The sequence below is a fragment of the Corylus avellana genome, chromosome ca9 (assembly GCF_901000735.1).
Source record: "Corylus avellana chromosome ca9, CavTom2PMs-1.0".
In the NCBI taxonomy this organism is placed as follows: domain Eukaryota; kingdom Viridiplantae; phylum Streptophyta; class Magnoliopsida; order Fagales; family Betulaceae; genus Corylus; species Corylus avellana.
In genome coordinates, this window is record NC_081549.1 from 19,406,230 (window position 1) to 19,429,513 (window position 23,284).

Sequence of the window (23,284 nt, forward strand, 5' to 3'; positions counted from 1 at the left end):
AAAAAAAAAAACCCCAAGGAATCAAGAATCTGGTAGCGGATAAAGACGTGATTCACCAGAATTTACTGTAGATCTGAAACTGATTAAGACGGTAACTTTTTTTAAATAGTCTTATAATAGCCCGAACGACTATTGTGTATGTCATAGATAATGTTTGAGTTATAAAGATTCTAAATTATATATTTAGCATTGTACGGAACATTTTGCCTCATTTAATTGTTATATCAACGAAGATATAATTCGTTAAAAAAATAAATAAATAAAACACTTGACATCTACGTAAGCTCGCATTTTTTGTTTAACTTGTGTACAGTCAATTTTACAGTAAGAACAGTGTATATCAGTTGGAAAACGTAGATGATTTATTGACCAAAAAACCATATAATATTATTTTATTAGTCTGGGCCTCCAAGAGAAAACTCATTCTTCCCCTTGAATTCCAACCCCCAAAAAATAAAAAAACACAAAACCGAATATTACTACTCACATTAATATATTCGAATAAGATTAATATCTAGTATATAGCTAGAGAAGGCAGAGGGAAAAGCTAAATAGAGCTGTCTCACATTTTCTTTTTCCGAGGATCATTGGAACGAAATGATCAGAAATAACAAGCCGTTTTACATCCTCACGTCAGTCACAAGACTCGCATACAACAGAAATCAATATATACATTTAGCTACTCATTTTTATGTCACCATTGCTACAGCATAAGCTTGGAAAAGTACTGCTCGAATTCTTGATCAATCGTTGGTTCCCTAATATTGCTTGATTGAGCATCTGCATACAAAATGGTCAAATTATTTCCCCACCCAGTAAATTGTAAAAATAAAAATCCAACAAATTACATATAAATACTAGAAAGAAGGATTTACAGGAAGATTGGATGGTCTAAAGCTTTCATGCACATTCACATCACAGATATTATTATATATATTATGCTCCTATCCAATTCTAGATTACCTTGGTTTACACTCCATCTTCCAGATGAAAGAACAAACATATTTGGGTTAACCTCATTGGAGAAGGGAATATCTTCAAGTTCCTTATCTGTATACTGTTCAATCCTGTCGTTTCCATAATCTGAGCAAGTATAATCCACTTCCTTACAGATTTCTAGGAGCTGCTCCTCAAGATTCTGGAATGCTTGTAATCCATCATTATGGGGAGGAGGATGCTCCCCAATCATCAATGCCAGCTTGTCTTTGCAGGAACCAAAAGGGTGGTGGTTATGCTTAGAACTATTGCTGTCACTATTATCAGATGAAGTGGAAGGCTTATCGAATAGATATGTTTTTGCATGCTGTAGTGGGAGATTAGCTTCATACGAAGACATCACACAGTCACAATCTCCAGCAAAATTATTGCTATCTTTCACTGATTCAGTCTCTGACTCATCACCCACTGTTGCTCCCTCTGTTTTTCCAGTTATTATGTGTGGAAATATGCTCTTCAGTTCAGGATTTTTTTCAAACACAGAGACATGTTCAGAAGCAAAGCTGCGATTCCAGCATTTGTGCTTTGGTATAGGCAAATCCAGTTGCCCTGCCTGTAATTTTCTTTTTTTGTTCAAGTCAGCGATGTTGTTCCTGAGCGCTTTATTGACATGGAAGCTGAAGTGTAATATGGAAAATGTTTATAAGGAAATAAAAAATCCCTGTGATAAAAGATAAATATTGCAATATTTATGTAAAAAATTGAAGGCAATGCACATAACATAACCACCTTTCATCTTCCTAGCTAAAGCTGCAGAGAGAAATATGAAGCTCAACTTTTCTCAGTTGTATTTATCCCCATCTTTATTTTGGGAACTACACAAAAAAAGGATGCTTGAAAAATCCAGTGTAAACAATCACCGCATATGAACCACAAAACACTGGACTATAATTAATTGTGATTTCTTTAATATTGTGGAACCTCTCTAAAGCAAGGCCTTTCAAACCCACCTCCAAAGAGTAAATCCCGGAACTCTGCAATAACTGGCAAACCATACCATAGGTATCACTTAAGTCCAGACTCGAACACAAGATCTCAAGGTATAACACCACTGAGGTTGCCATCCGAGCTGCCCGTGCGGGAAAAGTGTGATACTCCTTACTGTCAAGAGCCTTTAGTTTTAAGCACCAAGAAGCTCATTGGCAGAAAATCCGAGACATTAACAGATTTTAACAATATTTGAACTGAAAAACAGAATAAAAAACATCATCCTCACTTCATCTGGTCGAAAATCTCCCTGCGGCCTCCTCCCTCCCAAATTTTCTATGTCTATGTCTATTAGTAGCAAGTATAGCCCCCTTTTTTTTTCTTTTTTCTTTTTTGGGTGGATACTACAACCTAAACCAATTCCTTCTTCCACAGCTTTTAACCTAATAACACATATCTTGTCCATAGTAACATGGTTATCGAGTAAATTCTTCTTTGATAGATTATGGTTATACTTACCAAAAAAGCAAACCACTATTAATCAACCCCGAAGCTACTAAATATAAGAGAAATTAGATCACAATCTGCATAGGGGACATAAGCAACCTACCAATAATAGTTTTCCCAGTGGCAATGATTCCCAGGCATGAGCTCACGGTTTTCCTGTTCTGGCCTAAACATAAGATTTTGAATCATGCTCTCAAAACATCAATTTTGTGGTTACCGTTTAGGGCCAAATATGCAGGGGTTGAGACAGTTAGAAGAGACATGGTAAACCCCTAAAATTGTTATCTGGAAGTTCCCCCCCAAAAATGCTAATTCCGTTTCCAGGGCTTTTTCTCCTCAAGAAAAATGAAATGCTAAAAATAAGCACCTTCCCACAAAAGCCTTGCCATTTCCTTGAAATGTGTGTTCCTGGAGACAATTTTCTTAAGAAAAGAACAAAGCACGCCTATGCATCTAGCGAGTCATCATAAAAAGAACAACGACTAGCTAGTTGGGTCCTTGCTGAAACATCCCAAAGAAGAAAAATATTAAGCCCTATAACTCTATCATGGAACTAAGTTTAAGGAGTAATAGACAAGTAGCGGGTCCAACAAAGAGACCCATTAATCTCTACCCATAATCCAATTAGTTACTTCCTATTTGGCAAAAAGTTGTCCATTAAACACGACCAAGATAATTATAGACTCCAAATTTAGCAACTTTCAGCTGAATTTCAACAAGAAGTAAACACATAAACAAGCTGCAACCGAACCAGACAGTCTCATCAACTAAAAATACGAACTAGCTTTAACCAAAAAAAAAAATAAAAGGCAAGAGCTTTCCGTGATCAAAAGGCCACGGACAAAATCAGAGGAAAAATTGAGAACCCGGAAACCTTACCTGTGAATCTCAGATGGGTTCTGGTTAGTTTCGTTCATCTCGACCCAGAAAAGGAGAGCAGTGAAACCCAGGATGTGAAGCCTCCTCTTTCGAGGATATCCGAGGATAACACATATAATTTCACTCTCGCTATCGCCTTACTCTCTGTCTCTATCTCGTTTTCCTTAGCTGTTGGATGGAAACTCTAAGCGGCTCTATAGCGCGTTTGAATCACGATCTTTGTATTATAGAGGCATCTGGTATTTCAGTTGGCTAGTTATGCAGTTGGCCGTTCAGTTGAAACGCGTTTCACATTTGTCTAGAGGGCGCGTGAATTCATTCTGACATGGATTGCACCATCTCTCCCACGTGAATTTGGCGCCACATTCGTTACTTTGCGGGCCTCACTGTTGGAGTTTCTAACATGGTTTTCTGTCTAAAACCTTTTACTTTTCCATCTTTCATCTCTATCTTTATCCAATTTATCATCAAGTTTGCATTAAAAAAAAAATAGCAATTCTCTTTCTTCATACTCTTCAGCTTGTTTGGGCACGATCTTTATTTGAACTTATTAATTGCAGTGATTTTCCCTTTCAATGAAATAAGTAGTTATAACTGAGTCCTTCAGTAACTTAATTGAACATAATTTTGCTAATTCCTTCCATTTTACCTGCAAAAACCCTTTTGGTAGTGTTTTGCTGTACAATCACCAGAAGTCCCCTCAAGTGGTCTCCACTATAGAACTGATAAGTGGATTAGAAAACAATTATATAAAAGAAGAAATGAAAAAAACTTGGCTTACCAAATCCTAGTATTTCATTACTTTTATAACTATATCCTTAAACTTCAAAATGTGTCAATTTAGTATATTCATATTTTAATTTATTTTTAATTTCTTCAATCTATTAGGATTTTTTGAGGTGTCAAAATTCTCAAAATACCCACCTTTTTTTTTAGGGGAAAAAGGAAAAAAAAAAATGTAAGAATTTAGGCGTTGGTCATAATTTACCTGAATTCACAAAAGTACTCAAGCTTGAATCTTAAAAAAAAAAAAAAAAAAAAAGAAGGTTTCTAGAAATTTTGGCATAATTTAATTAAAAATTCTAAGAAACGGTTGAAATTAATTAATTTTTTTTTTTTGAAAGATCAATACTTTATAAAATTTTAGAATATAATTACAAAAGTGATAAAAGATCATCTTAAAACATATGTGACATGGTTGGAAAAACCATGCCACATGACTAGCACCCCGTGAACTAGGTGCGACGTCCCATGTGTTGGGTTTTGATAGTTTACATAGAGAGGAGGAATGATACGTTCTTTCTAGTATTCTCTTTATCTTATATGAAAATTGTTTTTTCAAAAAGAAAAGCAAATCATAATTAAAATCAAAATAAATAAAAAATAAACTTACCACACTAGTCCCTTGTATTATTTTTAGAAAATAATCTCAACATAAGATAAAAAAATACCAAAACAACATCAAACATCAAGAGAAACCGTAACATTTCTCTGTTAGAGGTATAGGATATACATAGGATTCAAATTATATGAACGGTGACATAAGAGATTATGCAGCCCAACTTAGGCTCGCCTTTGAGTGACCAAATTCTATAACCATTCGCTGCATATTCTGTTATGCTTCAAATCATCAAATGCCATTAACTGATCCTAGCACTCGTGTGGGCACCATTGCCCACAATTAGATTAGGACCAGGTGAACGAGCAAAACTTTACTGGGTATAAAGAATGACATTGAAATTAAATACAACACAAATTTGTTTATTTTGTCCCGTTACAAGGATTACAACTCTGTCACATGGACACTTCCAATCATTTGGCAGACACAGAAGATCTCTACATGAGACTTTTTGACTCTGATTCCCACTTTATACAAGCTTTTATCAGTTGAGAACCTCGTCTCTGTTAAAACTCTACATGATCCAAAAGGTCACCCAGAGGTAGGGGAAGAACACAAGAAAAAATGAAAAAGAAAAAACCTGTGTATGTCTCGTGAGGCAAAGACCAGTTCAGCTTTAGCTATTAACAAGGGCCATCACACTCAAAACCCTTCATTCAAATCACCTAGCAAACAGCTTTTGCATCTCCTAGACTGTGGTTAATCTGGGTGAGAAATTGAGCAAGGACCTTTTCTCCTTCCTCAACTACCCCAAGCATATAGTCTCTACATGCTGGGACTCCTACAAGCAGCCCACCCCAGTCATCATCACAAGATCAGCACTCATCCATCCCTTTGCAGTTTAACTGAAAGAAGTACTGATACGACCAGTGCAATCCCAAAATTAGCCAACGATCAACTTCATTTGGATGTTAATGCACCGGTTAAATTATCATAGGCAGTCCTGAAGCGAAGACCAGAACCAATATGTCTTGATGTGGGGCACACCCAGCTGAGGATATTTGTGCCCAGAACCTGAAGCAGGGAAACATAACAGTTCATGTGACAGGTATGGAGAATTTGACCAGTGTGCATGAATACATAAATAGACACACGTAGCACAGTTTTGCATTCCCGATTTGGGCTAGAGAGAGGGAAAGAGTCCAACCCCTCGCAATGATTTCTCCCCACCCAAAAAAAATCCAAACCAAAAAAAAAGAAAAAAAGAAGCACCATCTCAAGACCGGTCAATCTTGTGAAGCCGCATTGCACATAGTAATCAAGACAGAACAGATGACCATATTAGAATAGTATTTGTAGCAACTCTAATGGTGCTTCAGTCTGAGTTGATCTACCAGCCTGCTTGATGACCATAATGGCTAAATACAGCAAATATACATAAACTGCGCTGATGCCATGCAGAAGATTCAAATTAAAGCTAAAATCTGAAGAGTGGAGCCTTCTTAAATCCATCAAGAGCATTTATACATTTATACACGTTCAGTGTGGCTGAGAAGAGAAGCCATAAACTCAGGGCCGAAGATCCAATATTGAAGTTTTCCAGTGTTCATCAAGGGCAGATATTAAATAAGTCATAAAGGAGAAGGGAAGGGAGGCATGCCAATGTGCACTAGCACAAAATGACACCTCCTTCCCCCTAAGAATGACAGGGAGGTTGTGATTATGGGTTCAAGATACACCTGGGTGCACAACTTACTAATCAAAGAAAAGGGAGGGAGGCATAGTTCTTACCGTAGTCAGGTTTTCATAGGCACCAAGATCGTATGGATGTGAATAGACATTCCCTCCTTTCTCCGCAAGCCACATAGCTCTAACTCCTTCATGGTACTGCCAGAAGTACAAAATAATCAGTGCTGATCAGATTGACCATCAAGCATAGGAGTTATGAACTAAACTAATTTGTTGATTTTTTTAATTACCTCAATCGTGGTCTTGTTATGCAAAATGAGGTAAATATGCCAACCTAAAAGAACGCTTAGGGCCACACATAAAGGGACAACCAACAGCGCAGAAATGACCTGTAAATAAGTAATTGATGAACAAAATGACTAACATGCTGAGTTGTGCTTAAACCAAACAGATCTTGTAAATAATAGCATATTACATATGCCGTTCTGAAAGAGTCTCCACTTTGCTGCTCATCATCTGGGGAATCAATAGTTAGACTTCCCACAAGCAAGACCTGAAAGTTTTAGAAGGGGGGAGGAGGGGAAGAAACAAAGAATGTTATGTTCTTGGAACTATCTCCATTCGGTCATTACAAAGAGATCAATCAAGTCCATCTCCCCAATAATGAAAAAGACTGGTTATAAAAGCCAGGCAGTCGATTCATGCCATTACAACATGAAGAAAAGCAGTTTTGAAAGCATGATGAAAACTGTCAAAATCTTGGACATAAATAAGTTCAACGTACCAGGGAATAGATGCACGCAATTACAGCATACACGACGAAAATGAAAAAAACCTTATAGTTTGCATGCCCAACGCAATTATTTATCCAAATGCAATGGTGATCCTTTACAATCAAGAGGCAAAACTTTAGCACATTACCCAGGACATTAGGGATAAGCATGAATGAGAACATAGATCATGCATACCATGCGCAAAACACATCTTCTGCAAACACGGCAATGATGCGCACGGGGAGGCTTATTTTGAGAACACTTTTGGCAGAATCTTAAATCCCCACCCTGCAAAAACATTCCACAAAAAGTCACACCGTAGCATTCCAGGCTCAAGTTGTTCGATGTATTAGATAATTGCTTTATTTTAAATATTATTGCAATCTCAGATATTTAAAAGGAAGTGGTGTTCAGACCGCCAGATGGAGAGGAGTTCCTGATCATTGAAGCATGAGTACAAGCTCTTCTGTCCCTCATATAACAAAAATTGGTATATGTGGCACCACCATACAAGTCTAGTGGGGCACGCATCAATAATAGACAAAGGCATTATATGGACAACAAAATGAGACTCAGGAGCTGAAATCTCCAATGGATTAGCTGGCTAAGCAAACTCAACCCGAGGATGCAACATCAAAGTATGCTATCTATGGAAAGATTACCTTTTAAACACAAACAATTAGGATTAATATCTTGAACAAGTTGGGAATTTCAAAGAGAAATTAGTTTCCGATTCGGCTTATTATTTTACTTATGAAAAAGTTTCCGATTGATACGAGTTCTTCATTGACTTCTGTGCATCTAACAAATACATTCTCTGGTGGTTACTATAGTTGGAGCATATAGTTGGGTGATGATTTGGCCTCAATTTGCAGGTGGTCTACACTCCCATTGTCAAGTTGTGTACACACAATTACAAAAGATAACCACACAACAAAAATAAGATTCGTTTGACGAATTCCAACAAGCATTGAGAGCTAGGTGAACCAACCTTGGTAGTTGAAATTAACACTATGACCAATGAACTTAATCGGTGCTTTTGGGGCAATCTGTTCAGAAAAGGAAATGACAATATCGAATCGGGACAACTGACATGCTCTATGACCCCGAAAACGACAATAAAAGTAATAAAGGTAAGAATCACCAGTATGCATTTCCTTGATTCAGATCATGGGAAGGCAATAAAATGGCCTTTGTCATCAATGTAAGCTTTGTATCAAATCAATAATTTCAAAAACAAGTAAATCATATATCCAATCCTCAAGACTAGTTAGCTTACGGTGCATAGAGTTCCTCCATATGATTTACTTTCCTTTTAGTCCATACTACAAATCATTTTCCTTTACTCATAGACTCGAATGTTTGCATTTAACAACTTCCTATATGTATCACATTGCCCACCCATCTTTCAAGTATTCCAATTCCGCCGGCCAGTAACTAACAAACCAAATCCCAATTACTTAAAATAATTAAAAGAAATAAAATCAAATCAAAAGTCGAAAACTTTTCCAAAGAAACCCTAAAAGGTTACCAAAAACAGAAAAAAAGACAGCACCTTACGCTTGATCTCGTGGATAGGGTTTTCCGCGTCTTCGATGTCGGGTGCGTAGTCGGAGGGGACTCGACCCGGATCCGTGAATACGGCAACGGCGTAGGTGAAGACGCAAATGAGAGCGATGGCGGTGAAAACCACGGCGTTGAAGATTCCAGGGGAGGACAAGAGGCCGAACCACCGGTCAATGAAAATGAATACCGTGGAGAAGTATATGTAAGTGATGGCCAAAACGACGACGGTTACCGGCAGAGAGAAGCCGACGCCTCGCTTCATTCTCGGGGAACAGGTTTCGGAGGCACCGGCGTCGTAAACGACGGCGTCTCCGGTTAGGTTTTGCAGAGGAAATATGAGAGAGAGTTTGGAGGTTGGTGACGACTCTGTGAATCTAGACGGTGCCTGCCGTTGTCTATCATTTTACTTATTTGCCCCTCCCTGCTTCTTTACTAAAGATACCCCTCCCTGCATTTGAAAATTCCAGAAAGTAATTTGGGTTTTTGATAAACCTCACTCACCAACCCAACCAAGAACTACCTGCTGGTGAGTGGTGAGTGAGGTTTATCCTTTTAAATTATTAACTTATAAACTATTACATAATTACATTATGTTTATCTTTGAAATATTGGTACAAATATAAAAAATACATAATAAAAATAAATAAAATCTCTATTTCTCAAACTGAAATTCATCGTGTTATATATATATATATATATATATCACAAAATATCATATTAATCAAATAATCAAACATTTCGTGTATTAATTATGTATTATTTTTGCTAATCCCTCCTTATTTACCTTTGGTACAAAGGTAGATGAATTGTACCAAAACTGATTGATAACTTGAATCATCAAATCCTATGGACATTTCAAAGAATCCATGTGTCAAACTTCTTCTTCTTCTTCAATTTACTTAACAAGAGGAAGGGAAGAAGAAACAAAAACTAAAAAAAATAATAATGATTTCATTGAGAAGAATAGAATTAATAGGTGAATAAACAGAATTTCGAGCCTGATAGCCTACTCAAAATTCCCACAAATTTCCTTTTATGAAGTGGGTACATAAGCTATGAGCCTATATATAGGGATCCTTTTGTCATCCCCCTTATCTTATCTAGGCATTTGCTGGAAAAAGAATATGTAGTAAAACAATTTCAACATTTGGGAAGATCGGACGGTGGAGGTTGCAGCTTTTGCTTACGCCCCTTTCCATCCATGACAACCCAAGCCATCTTCAACCCCCAGCTCGTGTGTACTTCCAGGTGGCAATGCATAAACCAAACGCCTGTTCACATCATCACACATGTTAATTAATTTCATTATTGTTTATTGTTATTATTAACTGAGATTAATTCATCTTTATTATACACCCACCTGGATTGTCTGCGAGAAAGCGAATTGCAACCCACCCAGCAGCTGGCACGCTGACGGTGTTCCTCTCAGCCGGGTCAACGAGGTTGAACTTTGGGGGGTCTTTCTTGGGGTCGAAGTTTCCAAAACCCTGGCCCACCACGAAGAAATTAAATCCATGGAGGTGAAGCGGGTGGCTCTCTGCAGCAATGATGCTCGTGTCCTGCAATACCAGCTCCACGGTAGTATTAAATGGAAGCGCCACCACCTTCGTCCCTGTGCTCACCATAATGTTGGTAGGCGGAGTGCCGGAATAGTTAAATTTGAACGGTGGATTGGAAGGGAAATCCGTGGTGTAAACGCCCTTTGATTTGTTGAAGAAGTGGGCTTGGAGTAAGGCCGTGTTTGGCTGCACAAAAGACACGTTGTTGACCGCAGCAGTCAGCATGGTGTTGTTGGGGCCTTGGCATGTCTGGTTTTGCGGGCAGGGGCGCAGTCCTAGTCCGACAGTGAAGAAAAAGCGTCTGTTAACGGTTTGTGGAACATTTGCTGGGAATTTCGCGGTGGCCAAGCTACGGATTTTCTTGATGTAATTGGTGGCAAAGGATGTGTCGTTGAACCGTGGAAGAACCGGTCTGAGAAGAGGTAGCTTGGCTTTTGAAACAGAGGAGCTTGACTCGTATTCGAGCAATCCGGTGGCGGTGGTGTTGTCGAAGGCAGCCGGGCCGGAGACATAAGGTCTAGCGGCGATGACGAAAGTGGCGTTCGGCGATTTGGATTTGGTCCTGAGAAGGACATTGGTGGTCTGCCCTGGGGTGAGGAGGAGAGTTTTGGTTTTGAAGGGCTTCACGTAGACAGCATCGGCTTCCACGACAGTGAGGGAGTGGTTGGCGATGCTGAAAAAGAGCTCGTTGTTGAGTGCGGCATTGATCAAACGGATGAGATAGGTTTTTCCAGGCTTCACCTTGAGCTTGAATGTATCTGCATGGAATTTATAATTTATTTCATTTTCCCCAAAAATACCATAATGCCTTTGTAATTAAGAAAGGATTACCTTTAGCTGAGCAGCTATACAAGGGTCCTGGAAGGCCATTAATGGTGTAGGCATCAGAGATATTCGGTGCCAATCCTGTTTGCGTGGCTTGGTTGATCACTGTCTCTGTGTCTGCTTTCCACCATTCTCCTGCAATTGGAGGAAAAGCTCATGAGTGTTTTTTTTTTTTTTTGCTTTCATTTTCTAGCAAGTAATCTTGAATTACCAAAAATGATGGGAACTTCTTTGAAGGGTTGGGGGAATGGGTAGGGAACATGTCGTTTTGGAAGAATGACAATTGGTCCATAGACAGTTGCTCTGAGCCATGAGATATGAGCATGCCAAAACAGAGTCCCTCTCTGCCCAGTAATGGTGAAGTTGTACACATAGACCTGCCCTGTCTGAATCGGGCACTGCGTGATGTAGGCAGGTCCATCTGCCCATCCACTTCTCAGTTGCCGCACTCCATGCCTGCTCCGGAAAAAAAGCGTCAGATTTCAAATACATGCAACCACAACAAATAAACAGAACGCCACCGCCTCATATATACCAATGCAGGGTGATATTGTTCTGGACATGGTTAACCACTTTGATCAAGATTCGGTCGCCTTCCCTTGCTATGATTCGAGGCCCAGGGAACTGCCCATTAACGGTCACAATGCTCTTTGTTTGGCAGAGCCTCGTAACGTTTTGCAACTTTATCTGCAAAATATTGACAAAACAGAGCAATTTGTTATGCATATAAGAGGTTGGAAATGTTGTAAAGGAAATGTAATACGTACATCAAACTTGTAGTGCCTGGTTATGCCAGCATGCTTTGCAATCACCAGCTGTGGAAAAACCCAGAAAGCACTCAAAGCGAAAAAGATGGCTCCCAGAAAGGCAGAGGATGGAGGAAGCCCAGAACCCATCTCTCTGTTTTCTTTTGATGGAGAAGAAGATGCTGACAATGTGTGAGAGTGGAATGGGTTTAAATAGCAGTGCAGAAGATCAAGAAAGGCCATGGAAGGGTTTTGGATAATTAGGTGATTGAGAATGAGATTGCTCTACAGACAGCCTATGCCTTCAGCAACAAATTGCCCGTGATCAGACCAGCTGCTGCTGGTCAAGCTTTACTTTAGAGTGCTTTTCAAGCCAGATTATAATATCAGAATTTTTGTAATTCTAACGGTATAACTGAAAATCTCCGAATTGCCCTTAGAGATTCAATCCAATTCACCATCAGTCAAATTAGAGTAATTAACAATATTGTTAGCGACAGGAGGACATATATGTCAAAATAACTGGAAGCCATATCTAAGTTTTTGAGTAAAAAATAAATAAAACTCCATTTTCATCAAGAAAAGGGATAATTTTTAATTTGTTTTAATAATCTAGGGCTAGATGGGCGTGGTTGCCTGGTACCATTCACCCTCCAACCGTTAACACTTGCTAATCAAGTCAAAAAGAGGAAGGTGTTGCACCATCTTGTCACTTGTCGGTTGTTCCTTATTGCTCCAAGGCAGGGGTCCAAAGTAATCTTTGAGTGCCGAATTCCGATCGTTAGTAGGTATTGTGTCGGATTACATGCTTACTAGCAAGTTAAAGGACGTTACTAGGCTTTCCGGCCAAGAATAATGGAATAGATAGGGTGAAATTGGAGGACAGTTATCCTTTGCGTCACATTCTCGGTCTTGCTTAAGGAACAAGAAAAAAAATTATCTCCGCATGTTCCTCTGTTTTTACCCCTATTCTTGGCAGGCTATTTGGCCAATCTCTACTTGCTCATTTGCATTTGGATTTGGCTTTTTGTGCCTCAGTTGCTAAACAAGCAATTCTGAACATTTAGACCTAGTTTATATATATATATATATATATATACATATTTTGATGTATTACTCTTTTTTGTTTTTTCTTTTTTTCTTTTTTATCAAAAGTTCAACCTGGCTCATTCACTTTTGGGACCCCCTAGGATGGTTGTGTAAATTACCACCTCGCTTGACTCAACTAAAGGTTCCCACAAAATTGATCGGAATATTAGGTGTTTGGGCACTTTAAAGAAGTTTGGTATTTTCAATGTGAGATCTCGCACCTCTATGCCCAATTGAAGCCATTTTGGTTGCGAGGGTGTAAAATCTAACACCTCCAATTCTAATGGCCGCTAGATCTTTTGGAAATCTGAACGAGTGTGTGATATCTTGTACCACTGCCGCTACACTATTAACACCAACCAATAAACCTGAAATTAAATTGACAATTGACGGTCTCAGCTCGATTTAGCACTCCTTGAAACATCTATTTGGTTTTTAATACAAAATCTCTCTTCTAATTTTATTTAGCCAGAAGTTAGATGGGTGGAATTTTTGACCTGTTTAGGTCAACGCCCACACCTAGTCTCAAGTTTTGCTTTAAAAAAAATAAATAAACATACCATTTTAATTTAAACCTGTAATTGTTACAACTCTAAGCTTCTTGTAATTTTTTTTCCCACTCTACTCTCCTTTAGCCAATCTAAGAGAGTAGACTCTCTTTTCCTTGTTTGTTTTTCTCTATTTTTTTTATTCTTTCATATTCATATTGATGATCTTTTTAGGAGCACATCAAATAGCTTTTATACTTTTTGTTCTCTTCTTACACATTTTATATTTTTGTACAAACACTTTTATTTATTTTTTTAATTATTCTTTTAATGAGGTGACCAAGTTGCCAACAAATCCCTATAATAGGACTAAAGAAGGGAGCTACATGAGATATAAAATGCTCACTCTACTAAGACTGTAATGATCAATTATATATATAATTTATTGTTAAATCAAATAAACTAACACATTGTAGTTATGTCTACTAATTTCTTAGGATTGAGAGTCTTTGCAATTTGTAAATATGACAAATATATTCATATGACAATATTTTGAATATAGACCTAAAACTAAATTGATAATTGACGGTCTCAGCTCGATTTAGCACCCCTTGAGTTTAAAAGCAACTAGCTCGTTAGCTTTTATGGCCTAATCAAGGCTCGTGGTTTGGGCTTGATTACCACTGCCCAACCTGTGGGCTTTTTGGCCCACATTCTTAACTTGGGCTACTCGGGTGGACATTTGATGGATATAAATTTTCAAATATGTTCATATATAAAAGAGAAATTTCAAATGATTAAATTGTATTAAAGCTAGGAGCAATCAAAATTTTAAGTCTCTATTAAAAGTTATTAAGAATAAGTTTGGATCTAATAAGCAATCATGCAGATATAATTTTTATTTGTGTAATTAAGAAATCACAATAAACATGTTTGTTGGGGTTTATTAATCAATTAGAGTTTAGGGTTAAAATGCAATAATTTTTTTTTTTTTTTTTTTTTTTTTTGTGATGATAAAATATATAACTTTAACCAAATGACATATCTAAAAAGTTACCATACTTTGTTTAATGTCACAATTATCAAATAATTGATTGACACGGCAAGATGTACAAAGCGATGCATTTGTGAATTGGACATAACATAATTCATAATGGGGTAGCTCAATCGGTTGCACCTCATGAAACTGTGGTCACTAGTTCGAATCTCCCATCCTCTTTTCCTTGTGTGGATATTAAAAAAATAAAAAAAATTAGTTTTTTACTATCCATTATGCAAACAAATATATCCATTTTATTAAATCTTGTCCAATTTTATTGTATAGAATTAATTCAATCAAATATATTTTCCATATTACTCTTTTTGAGCCACTATATTTTGTCCACATGTTATTACGAATTTTATAATCTAATATAATGTCTCTACTAAACTTGTCTATTCACATATTCACGGTTTTATCATATCCTTTCTTGTTTGTGCCTATGCAAATTTTACCTCTTGATTGTTTTCCTTCTAAAACACTTATTATAAAGTACCAAATTAATAATTGTAAAAACTTATAATCTTAACCACAAGTCACTGCTTCAAGCCCCTCATTTCCCTAAGGAACTATCATATTTTTGTCAAAAGAATGGCTCCTTTGTTGACATGACTAATAAGATGCCTTTCATGATAAACTTTGACTATTCTACCGAGTCCTTTCATGTCTCTATAGCATGGTTGCTATTATATTATTCTTATGGTAAAAATTCACTTTATTCCATTTGGCCCTTTAAGTTTCAGGAATACTTTAATTTGAACTTCAAAAAGTTTAAAAATTAGCAATGTACTCCCTTAATATTTCAAAAAAATTTCAATTTAAACCTTTCGTTACTAATTTCCGTTAAATTGGACAGAATTTTTTTTTTTTTTAAAAAAAAAAGCCCGAGGGTAATTACGTAATTTTATAGATTTTCGTCCAATTTGACAGAAATTAGTAACGGAAGGTTTAAATTGAAAATTTTTGAAACATTAGAGGGGTACATTACCAATTTTTAAACTTTTTGGTTCAAATTGAAAAACTCCTGAAACTTCAAAGGGTAAAAGTGAATTTTTTCCTTATTCTTATTAAAGAGGCAATGTCCACATTTCTTATATATATTCATTCTTGAACATTTAAACAGAAAAGGAGGAAATTATAATTTCATCTTCTCACACTCATGGGTTGTAACGTTACCTCATAATCAATTAATTGAAAAAACAAATCGCACGACTTTAACCAAAAGACAAAAGACAAAAATAAAAAAAACCTACAAGTAAAACTTTTCTATTTGGCCACTTAAATAAATTATTGTTTTGTTCGGATGCTATAAAATTTTTTTTCTCAAAGTTGTCAACAAAGCCATTTTACAAAGATTGCTAGATTTATATTTTTTGTGATGACAAAATATATAACTTTAACCAAAATGACATATCTAAAAAGTTACCATACTTTGTTTAATGTCACAATTATCAAATAATTGTTTGACACCGCAAGATGTACAAAGCGACACATTTGTGAATTGGATGTAACATAATTCATAATGGGGTAGCTCAATCGGCTGTGAACTACGTCTCATAAAGCGGTGGTCACTAATTCGAATTCCTCATCCCCTCTCCTTATGTGGATATGTCAAAAAACAAATAATTTATTGTAGTTTTTTTACTATCCATTATGCAAACAAATATACCCATCTTATTAAATCTTGTCCAATTTTATTGTATAGAATTAATTCAATCAAATATATTTTCCATATTACTCTTTTTGAGCCACTATATTTTGTCCACATGTTATTACGAATTTTATAATCTAATATAATGTCTCGGCTAAACTTGTCTATTCACATATTCACGGTCTTATCATATCCTTTCTTGTTGGTGCCTATGCAAATTTTACCTCTTGATTTTTTTCCTTCTAAAACACTTATTATAAAGTACCAAATTAATAATTGTAAAAACTTATAATCTTAACCACAAGTCATTGCTTCAACCCTCATTTACCTAAGGAACTATCATATTTTTGTCAAAACAATGGCTCCTTTGTTGACATGACTAATAAGATGCCTTTCATGTTAAACTTTGACTATTCTACCGAGGCCTTTCGTGTCTTTATAGCATGGTTGCGATTAAGCAATGATATATATCACACGAGCGTGCATGAATAGTCATGCACACCCGTGTTTAATTTTTTTTTAAAAAAAAAAATTAAAAAATTAAAATATAATATTTTAATTATATTTTATAATTAAATCACACGGGCGTGCATGACTGTTCATGCACGCCCGTATGATGTATATCACTGCTCGGTTGCGATTATATTATTCTTATTAAAGAGGCAATGTCCACATTTCTTATATATATTCATTCTTGAACTTTTTTTTTAAAAAAAAAAAACAGAAAAGGAGGAAATTATAATTTCATCTTCTCACACTCATGGGTTGTAACGTTACCTCTTAATCAATTAATTGAAAAAACAAATCGCATGACTTTAACCAAAAGACAAAAGACAAAAATAAATAAATAAAAAAAACCTACAAGTAAAACTTTTCTATTTGACCACATAAATAAATTATTGTTTTGTTCGGATGCTATAAAATTGTGGTTTAATACAAGACTTCCAAACAACAGAAAGGACAAAGGAGATATGGGTGATATGGTTAAGAATGTTATGAAAGGACTTGTTTTGATGATGACGGTAATATTGGCCGTCCTTATTCAAGTTGTGGTGCATGCAGACAACCCTTACACTCGCTCGCCTTCTACATTCTCTTCTATTATCTGCCTTTCTCCATATGGCATGGTGATGCTAGATTCGGAGGGAATGGTGCAAAGAGAGAAAATACTCTCAAGGAAAAACAAAATCATGGTTCAATAAATACTCCCAAGGAAAAAGAAAGCACTATGTCAAATTTAGAAGAATTAAGAAACGAATGTGGGAAACAGTGTTCGAAAGACCCCAAAAAGACGAGAAGACAAGAACGTCTTTTTCCACGGGACATGGAAGAATATAAAAGGTGCGTCAAAGACTGCATGCAAGAGAAAAATGCAACAACCCGAAGATTTTGAATTCGGAACAAATTTCTAGGGTATTAGTGATAGTCTCCTCTCATCCTAGCCTCCACCACTTGGAAGGCTCGAAAAATTCATAGAAGTGCTAACTTCTGCGCTCATTATGTAGCCTATTGGGCTGCGGCGAAAGCTCACTCTAGCTGCATTCCCACCTATTTTCCTCCCTCTTCTTCCATCCTCATTTGTAGTGAGAAAGATCCACCTCCCCTTTAATTTTTGTTTTTTGTTTTTCTTGCTGTAGTTCGTTGTTTTCTCTGGCTTCTATGGAAAGTTTGTTTACAAAAAAAAAAAAAAGTGAGTCTCCTAAATTTCAATTATCTTGTGTTACATTTTAATTTAAATAGAATAAAGTTGTTTTTTCACTTATTTATTTTATGAACAATAGAAACTATTTACATGTATTCTATTTATGATTATATTTTATCATGTAAATGTAAAAGTTCATAGACCACCTTCTCTCTAGAATTCATCTCTCTTTTCTTCTAGACAATACCAAGAAGAACTTCAAGACCTTTCACGGTAGTAGTGCTTGGTGTCTTCTATGTAGGCTCCACCGATTTCTGTTTCTGGCGTGTTGCTTTAGATCTAGTTTGTAGATCTAGATCTAAATCTAGTCTCTTCAACCTTAGATTTGATCGTCTTCTTCTGCCAATGCGTGTCTTCCAAAGAGCTGTCTACGATACCGTGCTCCTCCGCTGCTGCTGGTGGGGTTTTTATTTTTTGTTTTTTATTTTGTTTGTCCTAACCTTCAAGTTGAGAATGAATTTGTTGTCCTGACTTTTGGGTTGATGATGGAAAAGGTGACCGTGCTCTCGGGTTGAGCCTTGAAGTCTTTATCTACTAATTCCGTAAGGACAATCCAGGTGACAAATTTGCAATTAAGGACGGTCCAGGTGATGGATTTGCAATTTACATAAAAAGACTTAGTTTTACACAAAAAGACTTACGTTTTAAAAAGTTTTACAACCTGAATTTTGATTACCGAATATGCCCAATTTATAATACCTAACAAGTTTGTACATGTGGATTATCACGCAACAGTCAACATTTTTGTGGCCAACGTAATAAGTGTCATATGCTAAATTCCTTTTAGGTTCTTGATCCTTCTTACCAATGGTACGGAAGATGTAACTATATAAATAACACATAGGCATGATATATGACGCCAGTAATAGTTGTGCAGCACATGGTAAAAGCTTGGTGTTTTTTTTTTTTTTTTTTTTTAATTAGCTTGGGAAAGGGAAAGGCCAGTAGTGGAGTAAAAACTAGAACAATTGAAAATGGATCAAAGGTTGTCAGATTTATATGGGAGAGGGAGATTGTTTTAGAATCGCACATATATAATCAATCACATAACATTGTTATAGTCTAAACCTATAAATGGAGTTGAAATTCAGAAGAATTTGTCCTACCAATACCTTTTTTTTTTTTAAAAAAAAAAAATAAATTTATTAATCATATAAAAGAACAATTCAACACTTAAATTTAAATTGACCAAGGCCAATTCCCGAAAAATTAAAGGGCCAATAAGTTGAACAGAAAATTTTATTCCAGCTCACTCATGTAATAAAGATTCTGTGAGACTTAATCCAGAACTTGTGAAAATCAACATTTGGGAAGATCTGCTGGAGGAGGTGGCAGCTTCTGATTGGGAAACTTTCCATCTTGGACAACCCAAGCCATTCTTAGACCCCAAGTATTGTGGGTGTCGTAGTGGCAATGCATTAACCATACCCCTATAATTATTAACACACAAAATAATAAACAACATCAGCTCCAAATAATTAGTGAACAATTAAACCCCATTAATAAGTTAATTAAATAAAATAGAGTAATGTTATACACATTCATACTCCTATATTTTCACTCTTACACTCCTGACGTAACTTTTAAAATCACTATTAAATTTGTGGTCCCCAAGAGGTAGTTCAATCGGCTAGGACCACGCCTAATGAAGCGATGGTCACTAGTTCGAATCCCCCTCCCCCCTCTTGTGTGGACATGTCACTATTAAATTTGTGATAGATCATAACTATTGAATTAAAACGATTTTAAAAATTACGTTAGAGAATGCGAGTGTAAAAGTAGGAGTACTGTGTGTAGCATTTCTCAATATAAAAAAACTTTATCCCCCAAACTATAGGTGCATTTTTAATTATAACCTTAAAGTTTAAAATTTCACAATGTCAATATTCTAAATATTCTCTCCATTAATTTTACCTTCTTTTTTAAATGGCTCTATTATTATTATTATTATTATTTTATAAAAAAACTGACTCACCGCTGGCTGTGGATCTAGACTGACACATTGCCACATCATGGGTCTAGTGGTAACTTATGGCCTGCTGTGGGCCCAAATCAGCACTTTATTTTATTTTATTTATTTTTTTATTTTCCTCATTTTATTTTACAAATTAATTATTATATTTATAGGTTTACGTGATTTTCACACAAATTAATAGTAGACCTCGCAAATTCAATGGTTGATATGTTAAATTTGTAGGAAAATATGAGAGAAATATGAACAAATTATTAACATTATTTTTTTTTTTTTTTTTTTTAAAAAAAAAAAAGAAGAGAGCATTTTAACAAAAACAAAACAAAGGTTAAAATTGAAAATAATTAAAAAAAAAAAAAACTTAAATTACAAAATTTTAAACTCTAAGGTGACGATTGCAAAAGCATCCATACTTAATTTTTCCCTAAAATATATTTACCCAATGAATTGATCAATATTCTCACCTGGGTTATCTGCTTGAAACCGAATTGCAACCCAACCGCCAGACGGCACACCCACAGTGTTTCTTTCAACCGGGTCAATAAGATTGAACATTGTCGGGTCGTTGTGTGGATCATAGTTGCCGAAACCTTGTCCGACAACAAAAAAGTTAAACCCATGCAAATGAAAAGGGTGGCTCTCAGCTCCGAGAATGCTCGTGTCCTGCAACACAATCTCCACACTAGCGTTGAAAGGGAGAGTCACCACTTTTGTTCCGTTCATAACTCTAGTATTGTTCGGAGGAGCGCCCGTATAGTTAAAAGGATGTAGTGGGTAGCTAGGAAAATCGGCGGTGTAAACGCCGTTCGCTTGTCCATAGAAGTGAGCTTGAAGAAGAGCCGTCGCCGGAAGTGGGAAGGAGATGTTGTTGATCGAAGCCGCAAACTTTGTTCCGTTGGGTCCTTGGCACGTTTGGTTTTTCGGGCACGGGTTTGTTCCAAGGCCTACTGTGAAGAAGAAGCGCTTGTCGACGGTTTGGGGAACATTGGCCGGGTATTGAGCGGTTGCTAAGCTTCGGAGTTTGCTTGAATAATTTGCGGCAAATGAGGTGTCGTTGAGAGCGGGTAGAGTTGGTTTGAAGAGTGGAAACTTGTTATTTTTTGTTGAATAAATAGATGGTAATTCATATTCGAGGATACCGGCGACGGTGGAGTTGTCGAAGGTGCCGGAGCCGGTGGCGTATGGCCGTGCAGCCATGAGAAAAGTGGCGTTTGGGAAGTGGGGTTTAGTTTTGAGAAGAACATTTGCCGTTTGTCCGGGGGTGATGAGTATAATGTCGGTCTCAAAAGGTTTGACATAACCGGCGTCAACTTCAACGACGGTGATTGAGTGGTTTGCAATACTGAAGAAGAGCTCGTCGTTGAGTGCAGCGTTGATTAAACGAAGAAGATAAGTTTCCCCTGCTTTCACCTTCAGCCTGAATGTATCTGCCAAAGAGCAAATATTTCATTTATATATATTTCTATGTGAATATCCAAAAAAGGGTTATATTAATTAAAATTATAAGATAAGAATATGAGTTCAATCGATGCTAGTAAAGATAACTATACAAACGTGAAGATCAGATTTATAAGTTTAAAAGTGTTTGACAAGATTTGATTTAACACTATCTTTGACTGCTCTGATACCTTTGGCGCCAGAGCAATTGTACAAGGGCCCTGGAAGCCCGTTGATGGTGTAGGCATCCGACACGTTAGGGCCTGCACCTGTTTGGAGGGCTTGGCTAACAATTGCCTCAGGATCTACATTAAACCACTCTCCTGCAATTTTCGTTTTAAAATTGTAAATCCAAATGAACCTTAAATTATCAGTTACGGAAAAAAAATAAAATAATAATGATTAATTAATTACCAAAGATGATGGGAATTTCCTTGTAAGGTTTGGGAAATGGATAGGGAAATAATTGGATGCCACGCTTGGGAAGAATGACTAAAGCTCCATAGACAGTGGCTCTTAGCCATGAGAAATGGGCATGCCAAAAAAGAGTCCCTCTCTGACCCACAATGGTGTAGTTGTAGACATAGCTCTCGCCAGTTTGAATGGGGCATTGAGTTATGTATCCGGGCCCATCAGCCCACCCACTTCGAAGCTGTCGAATTCCATGCCTATTTCAAACAAAGAAATGATTCATGTAATTAAAAAATTAAGCAACAAAAAAGCTTGCTCTTAAATCTCCCGACTCTATATATACCAGTGGATAGAGATATTCGTTTTGACATGGTTGACCACTTTGATAAGAAGATTGTCACCCTCCCTCGCCACAATCCGAGGCCCAGGGTACTGCCCATTTACAGTAACCATGCTCTTCGTGTGGCACAGTCGTGTTACATTTTGCATTATGATCTACAAAATCATGCAAAAATAAAATAAAAAAATCAATAGAAATATAAAATATTATCTGCATAATTCATGCATGGGATGTATTATATATGTACATACGTTAAACCTGTAGTGCCTGGTTTTGCCGGCAGCAAGTTGAGGAAGAAGAAGAAAGGCTATGAATGGGAAAATAAGAAGAAGCCTCATGTTTGTCGTTGATGCACCCATTTCTGATTTCTCTTTGGAGTAGGCGAAGCGAGATGGTGTATATAGAGGGAAGGGAGACAGATTTATATATATGCTAAAAGAAGGTGAATTTGTTGGAGAGCAATTTTGGAGTGTTATCAAAGAGATTAAAATCAACGACGATTCATGACCAATTACAAATACGATGTTCTTTTCCTTGCAGGCCTTTCCTTGCTCATGAATCATCGATGCATGTCCAAACAAGTAGTAGACATTTTCACGACCAAACTTCCATATCATGCAAAATAACAAGGTACACCTACTAATTAAAGAGATAGATAATTTTTGAGTGTTATCAAAGAAAATTACATGCAAAAGCTTCTTGACTTCTTGCATGTTTCTATTCGGGTACGTAGTCCTGTTCATAGTATTGAAATGACATAATTATTTATAGGTAAAAATATAATTAGTGATCCTCTTCAAATATCATTTATATATCTTTACTTAAAACATATATATATATAAAAAGTGGGAATGCAAGTCAAACAGTGATTTTTCTTTTGCACTTTAAATTTATTATTTTGTCCTTACTTTTTGTTTATCATGATTTAGTTAGATGAGATTGTTTTTGTCTTTTGACATTTATTTAGATTGCAAAACTATTAATTTGTCATTCCTAAATTTAATGAATTTAAAAAGTTGTCTGGATATTTTTGTCTTTTATATTTAAATTGTCATTTTGCCCTCTAAGTATGTAAATAGTCAAACTTTGTGATAGAGATTTTTTGGCCTTTTTATGAAGGAAGCTTCAGAAGGAATGGGCGAGATTCAGAAGAAATGCGCAAGAAAGAAAATCTTTTTTTTTTTTTTTTACCAGTTGCTACAAAGTAGTGTACAAAAGTCAAAAACAAAATCTACCTAAACTGATTTTGTATTTAGAGAAGGAATGGTGGAGAAATGAGTAAAAAAAAAAAATCTACCTAAACCGATTTGGATTCAGAGAAGAAATGGAGGAGAAAAGGCGAAGCAATT

At 36.4% G+C, this 23,284-nt stretch overlaps 4 protein-coding genes across 5 annotated transcripts; all 4 read right to left on the reverse strand.

Annotated features, from left to right (window-relative positions):
• Positions 1–543: 543 nt before the first annotated feature.
• On the reverse strand, positions 544–3,432 carry LOC132162660 (protein FAR-RED-ELONGATED HYPOCOTYL 1-LIKE-like). Its single transcript, XM_059572943.1, has 3 exons — positions 3,310–3,432; positions 964–1,613; positions 544–780 (listed from the first exon to the last, which is right to left on the reverse strand). The coding sequence occupies exons 1-3, from the start codon at positions 3,345–3,347 to the stop codon at positions 704–706; spliced, it is 765 nt and encodes a 254-aa protein (XP_059428926.1). The 5' UTR covers positions 3,348–3,432; the 3' UTR covers positions 544–703.
• A 1,597-nt stretch (positions 3,433–5,029) lies between these two features.
• On the reverse strand, positions 5,030–9,163 carry LOC132161988 (probable protein S-acyltransferase 16). Of its 2 annotated transcripts, none has more exons than XM_059572228.1 (7): positions 8,666–9,163; positions 7,306–7,398; positions 7,173–7,223; positions 6,813–6,890; positions 6,628–6,726; positions 6,440–6,535; positions 5,030–5,722 (listed from the first exon to the last, which is right to left on the reverse strand). In XM_059572228.1, the coding sequence occupies exons 1-7, from the start codon at positions 8,936–8,938 to the stop codon at positions 5,609–5,611; spliced, it is 804 nt and encodes a 267-aa protein (XP_059428211.1). In that variant the 5' UTR covers positions 8,939–9,163; the 3' UTR covers positions 5,030–5,608. The 2 variants fall into 2 exon arrangements, with proteins under 2 accessions (XP_059428211.1, XP_059428210.1); XM_059572227.1 differs by having other exon boundaries at positions 7,122–7,223; positions 8,666–9,161.
• Positions 9,164–9,663: 500 nt separating this feature from the next.
• On the reverse strand, positions 9,664–11,956 carry LOC132192002 (laccase-17-like). The gene is made up of 6 exons (XM_059607174.1): positions 11,828–11,956; positions 11,596–11,747; positions 11,272–11,516; positions 11,067–11,195; positions 10,037–10,993; positions 9,664–9,947 (listed from the first exon to the last, which is right to left on the reverse strand). The coding sequence occupies exons 1-6, from the start codon at positions 11,954–11,956 to the stop codon at positions 9,817–9,819; spliced, it is 1,743 nt and encodes a 580-aa protein (XP_059463157.1). The 3' UTR covers positions 9,664–9,816.
• A 7,028-nt stretch (positions 11,957–18,984) lies between these two features.
• On the reverse strand, positions 18,985–22,237 carry LOC132191994 (laccase-17-like). Its single transcript, XM_059607165.1, has 6 exons — positions 22,187–22,237; positions 21,939–22,090; positions 21,599–21,852; positions 21,376–21,507; positions 20,212–21,174; positions 18,985–19,205 (listed from the first exon to the last, which is right to left on the reverse strand). The coding sequence occupies exons 2-6, from the start codon at positions 22,082–22,084 to the stop codon at positions 19,075–19,077; spliced, it is 1,626 nt and encodes a 541-aa protein (XP_059463148.1). The 5' UTR covers positions 22,085–22,090; positions 22,187–22,237; the 3' UTR covers positions 18,985–19,074.
• Positions 22,238–23,284: the final 1,047 nt, after the last annotated feature.

Bases quoted from the DNA above. Each gene is read 5' to 3' on its own strand.
- LOC132191994 (XM_059607165.1), bottom strand. From the start codon at position 22,084: ATGCAAAATGTAACACGACTGTGCCACACGAAGAGCATGGTTACTGTA. The intron at 21,175-21,375 runs GTATCAGAGCAG...GCTCTTTGGCAG, and splicing joins CAATTGCTCTGGCGCCAAAG to ATACATTCAGGCTGAAGGTG. The intron at 19,206-20,211 runs GTGAGAATATTG...TAATAATTATAG, and splicing joins GTTTCAAGCAGATAACCCAG to GGGTATGGTTAATGCATTGC.
- LOC132162660 (XM_059572943.1), bottom strand. From the start codon at position 3,347: ATGAACGAAACTAACCAGAACCCATCTGAGATTCACAG. The intron at 1,614-3,309 runs GTAAGGTTTCCG...ATTACACTTCAG, and splicing joins AACCCATCTGAGATTCACAG to CTTCCATGTCAATAAAGCGC. The intron at 781-963 runs GTAATCTAGAAT...TTTTGTATGCAG, and splicing joins AAGATGGAGTGTAAACCAAG to ATGCTCAATCAAGCAATATT.
- LOC132192002 (XM_059607174.1), bottom strand. From the start codon at position 11,956: ATGGGTTCTGGGCTTCCTCCATCCTCTGCCTTTCTGGGAGCCATCTTT. The intron at 11,517-11,595 runs GTATATATGAGG...TTTCCGGAGCAG, and splicing joins AACAATATCACCCTGCATTG to GCATGGAGTGCGGCAACTGA. The intron at 10,994-11,066 runs GTAATCCTTTCT...AATTCCATGCAG, and splicing joins GTATAGCTGCTCAGCTAAAG to ATACATTCAAGCTCAAGGTG.
- LOC132161988 (XM_059572227.1), bottom strand. From the start codon at position 8,938: ATGAAGCGAGGCGTCGGCTTCTCTCTGCCGGTAACCGTCGTCGTTTTG. The intron at 7,224-7,305 runs GTATGCATGATC...TTGATTGTAAAG, and splicing joins GAAGATGTGTTTTGCGCATG to GATCACCATTGCATTTGGAT. The intron at 6,536-6,627 runs GTAATTAAAAAA...TACTTCTGGCAG, and splicing joins ATAACAAGACCACGATTGAG to TACCATGAAGGAGTTAGAGC.